This window comes from Morone saxatilis, unplaced genomic scaffold, assembly GCF_004916995.1.
Source record: "Morone saxatilis isolate NCDOM2014 unplaced genomic scaffold, NCSU_SB_2.0 Contig21, whole genome shotgun sequence".
In the NCBI taxonomy this organism is placed as follows: Eukaryota; Metazoa; Chordata; class Actinopteri; family Moronidae; genus Morone; species Morone saxatilis.
This window is the reverse complement of record NW_023339774.1, coordinates 20401068-20412414: the sequence shown is the minus strand read 5'-3', so window position 1 is coordinate 20412414 and position 11347 is coordinate 20401068. Positions and strand designations below refer to the sequence as shown.

The 11347-nt window shown below is 39.5% G+C and overlaps 2 protein-coding genes across 3 annotated transcripts in view; one reads left to right on the top strand and one right to left on the bottom strand.

Moving 5' to 3' along the window:
• The first annotated feature begins 1846 nt into the window (after positions 1-1846).
• On the top strand, positions 1847-6856 carry mat2al (methionine adenosyltransferase II, alpha-like). 2 transcript variants are annotated; one of them, XM_035668280.1, is made up of 10 exons: positions 1847-1913; positions 2061-2202; positions 3089-3166; positions 4126-4248; positions 4330-4442; positions 4820-4963; positions 5146-5364; positions 5459-5641; positions 6236-6369; positions 6448-6856. In XM_035668280.1, exons 2-10 carry the CDS (start codon positions 2130-2132, stop codon positions 6548-6550), a joined length of 1170 nt encoding a protein of 389 aa, XP_035524173.1. In that variant the 5' UTR covers positions 1847-1913; positions 2061-2129; the 3' UTR covers positions 6551-6856. The 2 variants fall into 2 exon arrangements, with proteins under 2 accessions (XP_035524173.1, XP_035524174.1); XM_035668281.1 differs by lacking the exon at positions 1847-1913 and adding an exon at positions 3973-4026 and having other exon boundaries at positions 2169-2202.
• Positions 6857-7820: 964 nt separating this feature from the next.
• The window catches only part of sec31a (SEC31 homolog A, COPII coat complex component), a gene marked incomplete at its 5' end in the record, with an annotated part of 14626 nt that continues 11099 nt past the window's right edge, over positions 7821-11347 (bottom strand). The window contains 5 exon segments of the mRNA XM_035668279.1: positions 7821-9448; positions 9804-9875; positions 9972-10091; positions 10197-10433; positions 10523-10578. Coding sequence (XP_035524172.1) covers positions 9269-9448; positions 9804-9875; positions 9972-10091; positions 10197-10433; positions 10523-10578 — 665 coding nt within the window.

The window sequence follows — 11347 nt, the reverse complement described above, 5'->3', positions numbered from 1 at the left end:
ACTTCTGCAAAATGTACTTAAAGTATCAAAAGTAAAACTATTCAATGCAGAAAAATGCCCCTGTTTACTATTAACTATATATGTTATATTATTGGATTACTGTGACTTTAATGTTAAGTAGAATATTATTGTTGTTGGTTGAGGTGGAGCTAATTATATTCATATTCAAATATATTCAATACTGTTTAGTAGTTTAATGTATAAAAGTGCAACATATTTTATGAACTTGTATTATGTTTTATATGTATAATCTTAGCAGAAGAGTGAAAACTTAAGTAGAATTAAATGTAAACACTTCAAAAACCTGCCATATGTTGGGATCTGCTGTAGGAGGCAACAGTGCTTCATTCACACCCAGTAACTTCAGTATGATTCTAACACAGTGCTCTTTGTCCCGTTTCCCTTCATGCATTGCAACACAGAAACCAAAATGTGTGTAACAGTGTATCATCAGGGAAGTGGAGAGCAGGGTGGGGAGGGAGTTCACAGCGATTGTAAGCCTGTGTAGTGGTGGGGGAAGTATTAAGATCCTTTAGTAACAGGAACAATTTAAAAACAGTGGTGTGTTGGAAGGAGAGCCGTGTTCTCTGCAGTCTGATGCCACTAAAGCTCCAGTGCGAACGATTTAACGGCATCTAGCGGTGGAGTTGCACATCGTTGCTCCTACAGATGGACTTCGTTGATAAAGAGGATCTGGTGATGAGTCATGCAAACTGAACATTGGGAGTGTGCTTCACTGGAGGAAACAGCGTGTGCATGTGAAGACAAATTAAAACTGAGATAAATGAGTCTGAAATGTGCAGTAAGGCGCTATAACTGCTGTATGTGAGTCGTTATAGTGGTGGAAGATTGTGGAAATACTCCACTACAAGCAAAAGTCTTATTTAAGAAAAAGTATTCAAGTGTTTTTAGTATGTAACACTAATATATAATACACAAATACATAATATACTTAACAGGAAGATCCATTATAGATGTTTCCTGTCTGTTTCTGACTCTGGACATGTTTAAGTCCTTAATGGAGGTGATCTGAAGTTCAATATTTCACTCTGAAATGTTGTTTTTAACAGTTTTTAACATCAGAAACAACTTTAATAAAAAAACAACAACTTTATAAACAAACAGGTAAACATGGACAGACAACGCCAGGGGACAGACAGAGTATGGGAGTATAATGTAATCTATTGCTTGATTTTTCTTTCAAATTCTGAAAAAATATGGTTTTTATTTAAAGTTTAGATTTATAAATGTGAAGTTTTGCCAGAACAAAGATCAAATTCATAATAAAGTATTGATTTCTTTAGGTAGAAGAGTTAGAATAAAGCCAAACAATACATATTTTTATATAAATATAAGAATAAAAGCACAAAGAATGGGGACAGCTGACTAAATGAGCACATTAAGATAAGATGTTCCTATATTGATCCCCATATAGTTTACATTTGACACAGCAGCACAAAGAGAGCAAAGAGCAGAAAAGGGATAAAAATACAATATAATAAATAAAAAAATATAATTGTATATGTATATACAATAAAGTGTAATATAGTCCAGATAGATGACTGTATTTACAATGTATTATAAAAAGAAAACAGGTTAATATGACATAAATATCCTTTTTATATCTTCACAAAAATAACTTGATTAATTATTATTAATTACAGAAAGAGAAAACTTTTAGATTTTAAGTTTTTTTGGTCATTTTTATGAGCATACATAATTAAATAACGGTACATTATAACAGAGGATGTACTCTGGACTTCAAAATAAAATCTTTAGAAACTACAACTCGGCGACATCTTGAGGCTGCCCGAGCTGCTGCCTGAAGGACTTTCCTCTGGTAAACAACCGAGCTGGACCCCGCACAGCCTCCGGGACACAGAGACCCACCGGGGAGGACGGCATTGCTTAAAGTTTGTAGTTTTATGATCATATTTCTGGAAAAACGTCGGATGAAAAGTTGCATCCGTCGTTTGTCCATCAAACCGCGGAACTTTGTGCAGCTGCAGCCGAGCTCCGCCTGCAGGAGTTAATGATTGCTGTCTGTTAATAACCATCAGACACCAGAGTCCACTTTCAGTCCGCTTCCACCTCCTTTTAACTCTCCTGCACCGACCGACGAGCTGAAGATGAACCCCAGCGGGACCCGTAGCGGGAGGACTTTCCTCTTCACATCCGAGTCTGTTGGAGAGGGACACTCCGGTACTGTGCCCCCCCTTTTCTGTTCAGCAATGTGTGCAGGGACCAGGTCTGGACCAGGTCTGGACCAGGTCTGGACTCAGGGTCTGTCTGTGTTACAGCCTGTAGTGGAAGAAGTGTGCAGACCCTTCAGTAAAAATACAAAATGCACATTAAAGCAGTTCCTTTTCTGTCATTGAGTCCTATATTTTATATTTAATGCATAACAATAACAGTAAAGAACAAACTGCACAGTAACTGCAGGAAGGTTGTAAGCAGATTGTTAAATATTGCATTAGAGATTAGTTTTCCTGATATTTTAGGGGATTATTTAGTCTGTATTGTGTGTTTTTTCTCAGTTTTTAAGATGCCTAACTACTTAATAGGCCTCGTTGGCTGTCTGTGTTACAGTCAGTGTTCAGACCCTTCAGTAAAAATACATAAATGTACATTAAAGCCAACCTTTTTCCTTAAAGGACCCCTTTTCTATCATTTAATGCATATTTCATATTGTATTTAAAACTGTACAATGAACCCAAACATCCCATTTGGATGAATTCTAAATTTTAAACCTCGGTTAAGATTGAAATGATTTTGTTATGTGACTCAGATTTAATGTATACAGGTCTGTAAACACTACTATTTAACCATCTAGAGCACATAGAGGTCAGTTTTGTAGCCTGTAGGACATATGGTGCATTAGGTTTAACTGAAGGAGGATCCAGGGCACAGCTTTTGTTTTTTGTTTCTAACTAAAGTGAGCAGTTTTGGGACATTTTTTTAGGACAAATTCTTAGAAAAAACAATGAGAACGTGTCCTTGGCGTCCTCGGTGGTAGCCACAGCCCTTAATTCATATACTTTATATGTGTAGTTGTGTCTGTTTTACCTCTCTGACTTTATGTTCACAGATAAAATGTGTGATCAGATCAGTGACGCTGTACTTGATGCGTACCTGAGTCAAGACCCCGACTCTAAAGTGGCCTGTGGTACGTATCCTGATCTATCAAGGATCAATTTATGTGTTATTATACAAGATTATACAACAGAAATGTACGTTTGCAGTCTCTTCACGATACACACAAAGACCACAATGGATGATTAAATGTATTTATGTACAGAATAACACATAAAATAAACAAAATAATATAATATTGATGTTATAATGTTACTCTAATTAGCCAGGTTTCCGTCCAGATGAGTCCTAATATTCATATAACAGCAGTAGATGGGCATTCATTTCTTTTGCTGATTTTTTAGACATTAAGAAATATAAAAACAATATTTACATATTCATTGATTATGGGTTTTTCAGCGAGGTAGAAGAAATAGATTTATTTTAACGAGGTAAATTTACCTTTTTTTCTGAAAAAATCATCAAAGTCATTAGACACAAACTATTATTCAGTGTTTTTATATGTCTGGAGGGGATATTTAAGTATTTATTGACAAAAAACCTCTCATGTAGTGAATAGTTTAATTACATTTAATGTAATGTCTTGTTTTGAGGCTTCACAGGAATCCAGAAATCTTTAAACTATAACCGTCGCAAACATTGAACAACAAATTATCTTAAACTGGATCCGCTTTTGTCCTTCAGACCAAAGTTCAGTTACAGCTTTATTGTGTCCACTGACTGTTACCTTCTCTCTGGCACTGCCTTTACATAATCTCTGTCACTTCTCTAATGTATTTATGTATTAATATGTATTATATTGTCTTGTATTGTTCTTGTAATACTTATTGAAGCAAAGTACTGATGATATCTGGCACTGATTTGTCATAACCTGCCCAGGGACTAATGGAAAATTGGATGGAAATTAGCACATTTACAGTATTGTTGATTAATGTGAGTTGTCCCTGGTAAGTAAATAAATGAATAAATAAATACAATTTGCTCTACATGTGAAATAAACACTAAATAGTCTAAAAACACATTTTGTTACAGAATGTGTGGCGAAGACGGGAATGATTTTACTGGTTGGAGAAGTGACATCTAAAGCCAAAGTGGACCTGCAGTCAGTGGTCCGAGATACCGTGAAGGCGATTGGCTACGATAAATCCTCCAAAGGTACATCATTGTGGGATTCAGCGTTTTTATTTAATAACTTTAAAGCGAATGAGGTGTTTGAGTCCCCGCTGTGATCTGCAGGTTTCGACTATAAGACCTGCAACGTGCTGCTGGCTCTGGAGCCGCAGTGTGCCGAGATATCAGACTGTGTGTTCGAAGGCAGGGACCAGGAGGACATCGGTGCCGGAGACCAGGTTCAGTATTTGACCTTTAAACCCTCAAAATTAAAAAGAATGAACCCAAACAGTGGTGTTGTGAGTCTTTGAGAAGCAGAAATCATAAGAGTATTGGACAAAGGAATGTTTTAACCAGATGGTGGCGCTAGAGTAAAAGTCAGGGGTTTACAAAAATGTAATAAAATGAATCCTGAAGGGAACATGAATGTCTGTATAGAATTTAATTGCAATAAGTTGCTGAGACTTTTCACTCATGGAGCCATTAAGGAAAAAGTCACCATTCAAAAGCTCTTTAGTTGTATTTCCTTCAATATAAAGATTGTAATTTCAATTTGAAGGAAAACTTTTGAGGTGGCTGCTCAGGCTGCATCTTTACCAGCTGTTTGTCTCTCCAGGGTTTCATGTTCGGCTACGCCACGGATGAGACCGAGGAGTGCATGCCCTTAACCATCCTCCTGGCTCACAAACTCAACTACAGGATGAAGGAGCTGTCACGCAACGGAGAGTGTCCCTGGATCCTACCAGACGCCAAATCACAAGTAGGCCACATCAGAAGGAGAAAAATGGAGGGATTTTGGATTCAGGGTCGACCGTGAACTGCAACGCAATGCATTCCCCCTCTCTCTGCCCTCGTTTTCTGTCTAATAAAGGCCTCAAATGCTTCAAAACGTCCTCTACATCTTCACTCTACAGTTGAAGCTCTGTGTCCTGTTGCCTGCAGGTCACAGTGGAGTACAGAGACAACATGGGAGCCATGGAGCCGCTGCGCGTTCACACCGTCGTCATCTCAGTACAACACAGCCCGGACATCGGCCTGGAGGAGATCAGACACAATCTGATGGAGAAGGTGGTGAAGGTCATCATTCCTGCCAAGTACTTGGACGCCAAGACCATCTACCATCTCCTGCCGAGTGGGAAATTCCTTATGGGTGGTCCACAGGTGGGTAAAGATCGACCTCCCCCCAGATGGAAACCTGTGGTTGTCGGGTGTGCGTGGACAAGCAGGAGTTAACGGATGGTTTTTGTATCTCCAGAGTGACGCAGGACTCACAGGGCGTAAGATCATAGTGGACACTTACGGAGGATGGGGCGGGCACGGAGGAGGGGCTTTCTCCGGAAAAGACTACTCCAAAGTGGATCGGTCCGGAGCGTACGCGGCTCGCTGGGTCGCCAAGTCCTTGGTCAAAGCGGGACTGTGCAGGAGAGCCCTCATTCAGGTGAGGACGTTTAAATAACAGCACTGCGGCCAGTTTATTTCTCAGTGGAAGTGGATGTTTTTGGACATATTTATAAAAACAGCAGCGAAGTTTGTGGTAACTTTGTTGTAAATAGTTGGCTGCTGAACTATTAACCACATGAATTGTACTAGTTTGGTGCTAAACTGAACTAAACACCATGTTTCTACAGCTAGCCACCGCAGTTTCTCCTGCACACTTCACTTCACAGCCCGTTCTCATTCCCAGGGCATCAAATGCAGATGTGAGAGGTGTTCAGTTAGCTGCAATCTGCAACTTCACCCGTAGAGGCTGTTAAATAATTTTACACGTAGGCTACATTGTTAACCACTTCTAGAAATAATAATAATAATTAAAAAAATAAAAATAAATAGCTAAACAAAGTTTCACATTGTCGTATATCGGATGACGATACGGCGGTACGATACCGATATATCAGTCAGGCTCTTAAAAAAGTAGGTTATTATTTTGCGTTTAATGTGCGATGCTTCTTAATAATCTTAAAAACTGTATATGAGGTAAAAGCAGAAGATTTCCTGATGAGTGAAAGCCTCGTTGTCTGTTAACTCCCCTCAGATCTCCTACGCGATCGGTGTGAGCCATCCACTCGCCATCTCAGTGTTTCACTACGGCACGTCGAACAGGGACGAGGACGAGCTGCTGCAGATTGTACAGAAGAACTTTGACCTTCGGCCTGGAGTCATTGTGAAGTAGGTGTTGTTTTTCTTCCATGGAAACACTCTGATTCTCTCAGTATAACAGTCTAATGTTGGCTGTGTGTTGTACAGGGAGCTGGGGTTGAAGCGGCCCATCTACCAAGCCACTGCCTGCTACGGACACTTTGGCAGAGACGAGTTCCCCTGGGAGAAAGCAAAGCCTCTGGTGTTCTGAGTTTGGCGGTCGATCACGTTCCAGTTTTTAAACAATCCAGAGGTCCAGTTTGAGTCAGAATCCACATCAGCTAAATACAACTGAAACATAAATGTCTTTAAACGGTGCAGTCACGGCCTTTGTGGATCCTTTCTAAAATCATGATTGAGGTTCTTTCCTGTAAGAGAAACTGTAGTTATTTTTTAAAGATAATTATGCAATAAATGTGACATTTTTAGAGAATCTTGAAGTAACTGATCTGAGACAACTTTATAAACAATCATGTATTTTGGTAAAATGATATTTGATGATTAAAAAGCTGCAGAAGACTCCCTGAAGCACTTTATTTTAAATGTTCAGTACTTTTATGTTACTTGAGTATTTCCATTTGATGCTACTTTATACGTCTAAACAAGGGAAGAAATAGGGTTGACTGTTTTTATGGATCGTAATTAATAGTAATCTTAGTTTGATCGTTGATTGATTATGAAGACTATGATCTTGAAACCTAATCATTAGAAAAATACTCTTCTCTTTCTTTAAGTCCTCTCAAATCGGGGTCCGTGGTCTAATGTGTGTCTATTGTTGGGGTCATTTGACATGAAAAAAAGTCAGAAATATTCTACTTTTTACTTAGTACTTACTACATATATTCGACAGCTAAAGTTACTTTACATGAGTTGCTGCTCCTTTTTTCTTCCAACATCCCTTCACTGATTGTGGTTAAAGAGTTCTGTTTTAACTCCCATCAGTCCACAACACATCAGGGTCCTGTAGACACAGCTAAGGTTTTCTTCTACCGGCTCTTCCATGAAGGTTTTGTTTGTGCAAGCAGCTCTGCGCGGTGAACTCCAGATTAAAGTTCCTGCAGGTTTTTCTGGCTCTCCCTTCGAGGTTCTAATCTGCCTTTCTGACCAGCATACGAACAGTTCTCTCAGTTTTCCTGAGCTCATCTTGACCTCCACAGTTCCCCTAAACTGCCGTGTCTTAATTATTTCACACTGGCTTTGCGGTCTTCTTGCAGCCTTCCTGTAGCTGCTTAGAGGAACTCACGGTTGTTAAGTGTTCAGCAAGGTTTTAAAGAATTTCTAAAGGCTTAAAATTGGCACCAGCTGACATTTCCTAATCACTAACAGACTGCAGAACTCTTAGGCTGCCCAAACTCTTGCACAGGCCACAATAATGTTCAATTTATGAAATAAATCAATCAGCTGTAGGAACAAGAAGAAAAACACATTATTATTTCTTTTAATGAATTTAAAAGAAAGCAACTAAAATGAAAACAACATCGCATTGTAAATAAATACTATTTATTGAAAATATTGCATGTAGTCAATCTAAAACAAGGACTTGTTTTCCTTTATTAACAACATAAAGTGAAGTTGACCACTTAGACTACAGCCCTCATCATAGTTGGAATGAAAATCAAGTACAAGTCTCCTTCCAGTTTTCCTTCTGAGGTCTGATTAATTAGCAGACAATTAACCTCAAATGCCGTTGAAAGAAGGCTGTTAGCGTTTTTTTTTTTTTTGTTTAAGCATGCATACTTTAAAATTCCATAAAAGCACAGTCTCTTTAAAAATCCATTGCACTCTGCTGAGCCTCATGATTACACTGAAAAAAAACAAGGATAAGACAAATAAAATCGAAATAAAACGACATGAAAATGTCCTCGACGAATGGGACTGGATTGCTTTGCATTGACATATCCCACACTGACTGTATCTTGGTCCAATGTGTTGTATGTAGTGACACCAGTGGTGAAAGTAAGCCGGTAAAAACCAGACAGAGGATTCAGAGAACTAATACGAATCATATTAGGTTTATTTAAAAAGAAAAACTGTCCCTCTTAGCATTAAATTAGCTTTAAATGCTTATAAGAGTGATTCTTGGTGATTAATCTAACCGCCAATCCAATACTCTGTCATCCCTTTCTCATCTGGAGCTTCGTTTGCAGCTCAACATGCAGGCAATGGTGCGTTTATGTGTAAAAAATAAAGCATGACTTCGCAAAATTCTATGTATTTATGGGTTATAATGCATCGGAGCATTGTTGTAGTGCACAAATATTGACTATAAAGATGAACAAGCTCATATTTCTTAAATGATTTGCATGATCACGCAGTTGTGAGACAAAAGCATGCAGATATTAATACCTAATTCATCGAGACTGGCTTTATTCTTTAAGCTGACTACATTTATGTCAATCATCTTAATACAAGTGGATAGAAATGCCCTTAGAATTTCCTGACTTTCCTGTTTCCTTTTCCTATTTTTAGTTTTCATTGGTGATTAATACTGGCCTTCCATATCAAATACACTGACACTATGTGCCTTCATTATAGTTTGATCACCAGTTTTCAATAAGATTCTTGCATATTCATTAAATCCACATGACTACACGTTTAAAAACAAAACATTTAGAGTAATTTTGTTTGGTTGAGTTAAATTAAACAGCCTCCAGCCCTTCGTTTACTGTGTGCGATTGTTTGCACAGGGCTCAGAATTTTACTTTCACCACTGAGTGCGACCGATAGCATGGCTTGTGTTTGAGTTGCGTCAGAAAACATGAATGGCACAAAGAAGAATTTAACAGGATTTTTTTCGTACATCTCTCAGAATTCTTCCGCGAGTCAGATGCGGCGCCCGGCGAAGCGAGCTCCGCCCCCGACCAGTCACTCCCCACCGTCCACCGGTCAAAGACTCGGAGGAGTTCGGAGGTTTTTTTGTGCCCCCCGATCAGACCCCGAGTTTGTTGGCTTGTGTCAGCACCACCTTGAGCACGGGCATGAACGCCGACGTCTCGCTGAAGTTGCTGCTGCTGACTATGTGAGTGTGGATGTTCAGGCCCTCCGTGTAGGATCTGGACTCTATACTCCTGGCGATGTTGTGTAGTCCTCCTACGATGGCGGGAGAGAGCTGGAGAAAAGGAGAGTTCTCCTTTGTAAACCCAAGACATTTGGCCTCATGCAAGAACATTTTCATATTCTTATTCTAAAGCTCTCATATGTGATATTTCTGTTAAATTTGTTCACACGTGTTCCAAGATGGATTTAACAAACCCTCTTAAAGCTCCAATAATATATTTCTGCATTAAAATGTCAATGAACATATAATCTGCATCTTCCAGCCTCCTGCAGCTTCATATTTTTCTTTTTTGTTCTTACTTTCATTCAGTAAAGCTGCCGTCCCTGCTTTTACAAACATTGCTGAGCACGCCTCTTCTTCCTCCTGCCTGTATTAGTGCAATAAGTGAGCCAAGTGGGACACTCACCGTCTGCTCCCTGAGTTTATCGTAGAGCGCCTCCAGACGTTTGTTGGCATCATCAAGCTTCCTCTTAGTTTGCTGTGAAAACATAAAAAATTGAGTTTGGTTACAAATTTGAATGATTCACTCTGTAAAGTAAAGATGGACTGAGTTATCTCCAGCAGATGGACTCACAGGGTCGGTGGCTACAGCCAAGCACTTCTGGATCAGCCCCTCAAATGTGGTCTTCAGGACCAGGTGCTCGTCGGGGATGGGCTTCTTCATGATCTTCTCAGCAGGGATGGACTGCAGAGGCTGAGAGGTTTAAACAGAAGATTTGTTAATTTGTAGTTATTACTTGTAGCTTGACTTTTATTATGAAGGTTGGAGCTCTTATTTTGAAGGTGTAATGAAGTGTACCTGTATAACATCTCCAGTCGGTGCTCCCGGTGCTCCCTCCATACTGGTCTTGGGCATTGCGGGGTTCATGGGTGGAGGGGAGAACTGCTGCTGGTGCATGCCTGAGTAAGGGACCTGGGCACCGTGTGGGCCCTGGACCATGCCCTGAGGGACCCCAGAGGGTACCTGCTGGGCCTGAGGGTCAACGCCCAGCGGACACATGATGGGGGCAGGAGGGGTGTAGATCTCGCGAGTCGGCTGTATAAAAGATACATACATTTCGTTTAAAATATCAGTGATCGATAGACTTTGATGATGTTCCACCATCTTCACTGACAGAGACTAACCTTCTTCTTCGATGCTCTGCTCAGAGCCGGAGGGTCGTTCCAGCCATTCTGAGGCCCTACAGGAGGAAACAATTCAAATCATTCACTCGTTCTCACACTGGCAGGGTACAGCCTGATTTAAGCTTTAAAATATACTTTTATTTGATTTATTAGCTTTGATCACAGATTTGTATAATTTCAAGGAAAAGTTTGACATTTTGGGAAATACTCGCCGAGAGTTTGATGAGAAGATCGATACCACTGGGGGTTATGTGCTGAACACTCTTTCTTTCTGCTAAGCTACGCATACTAAGTGTACAGACGTGTACAACAAACCAACAAGATATAATATGTTAGTTCATGAGTGTTAGAGGTGTTGGTAAGCAGATTTTGTTACGTTCAGATAGAGCCAGGCTAGCGGTTTCCACCCTTTTCCAGTCTTTATGCTAAGCTATGCTAAACAGTGTCCTGGTTGTAGCTTCGTATTTAACAGACAGACACGAGAGTGGTATCAATGTTTTCATCTAACTCTCATTAAGAAAGCAAATAAGCCCCAAAATGTCGAGCTTACACCTTTAAAGTCACACTTCAAATCGACAATGTTACCGTTGAGCTGCAACTTTAGTTATTAAAACAGATATTAACAAACATTTTGATTGACATAATGTGATTTATAATCATTCAAAAGATCAAAACAATCTTTATTGTAGCTTCAAGACAAATTTCTAACAAAATTTGGTGATTCAGCCAATCAAACCACGTACGGTTTAAACTGGAAAGAAGCCGTGCAAATTTAATTCAGAGAAACTGCACTTATAGTATATATTTAGATAAATGATTCCAGTA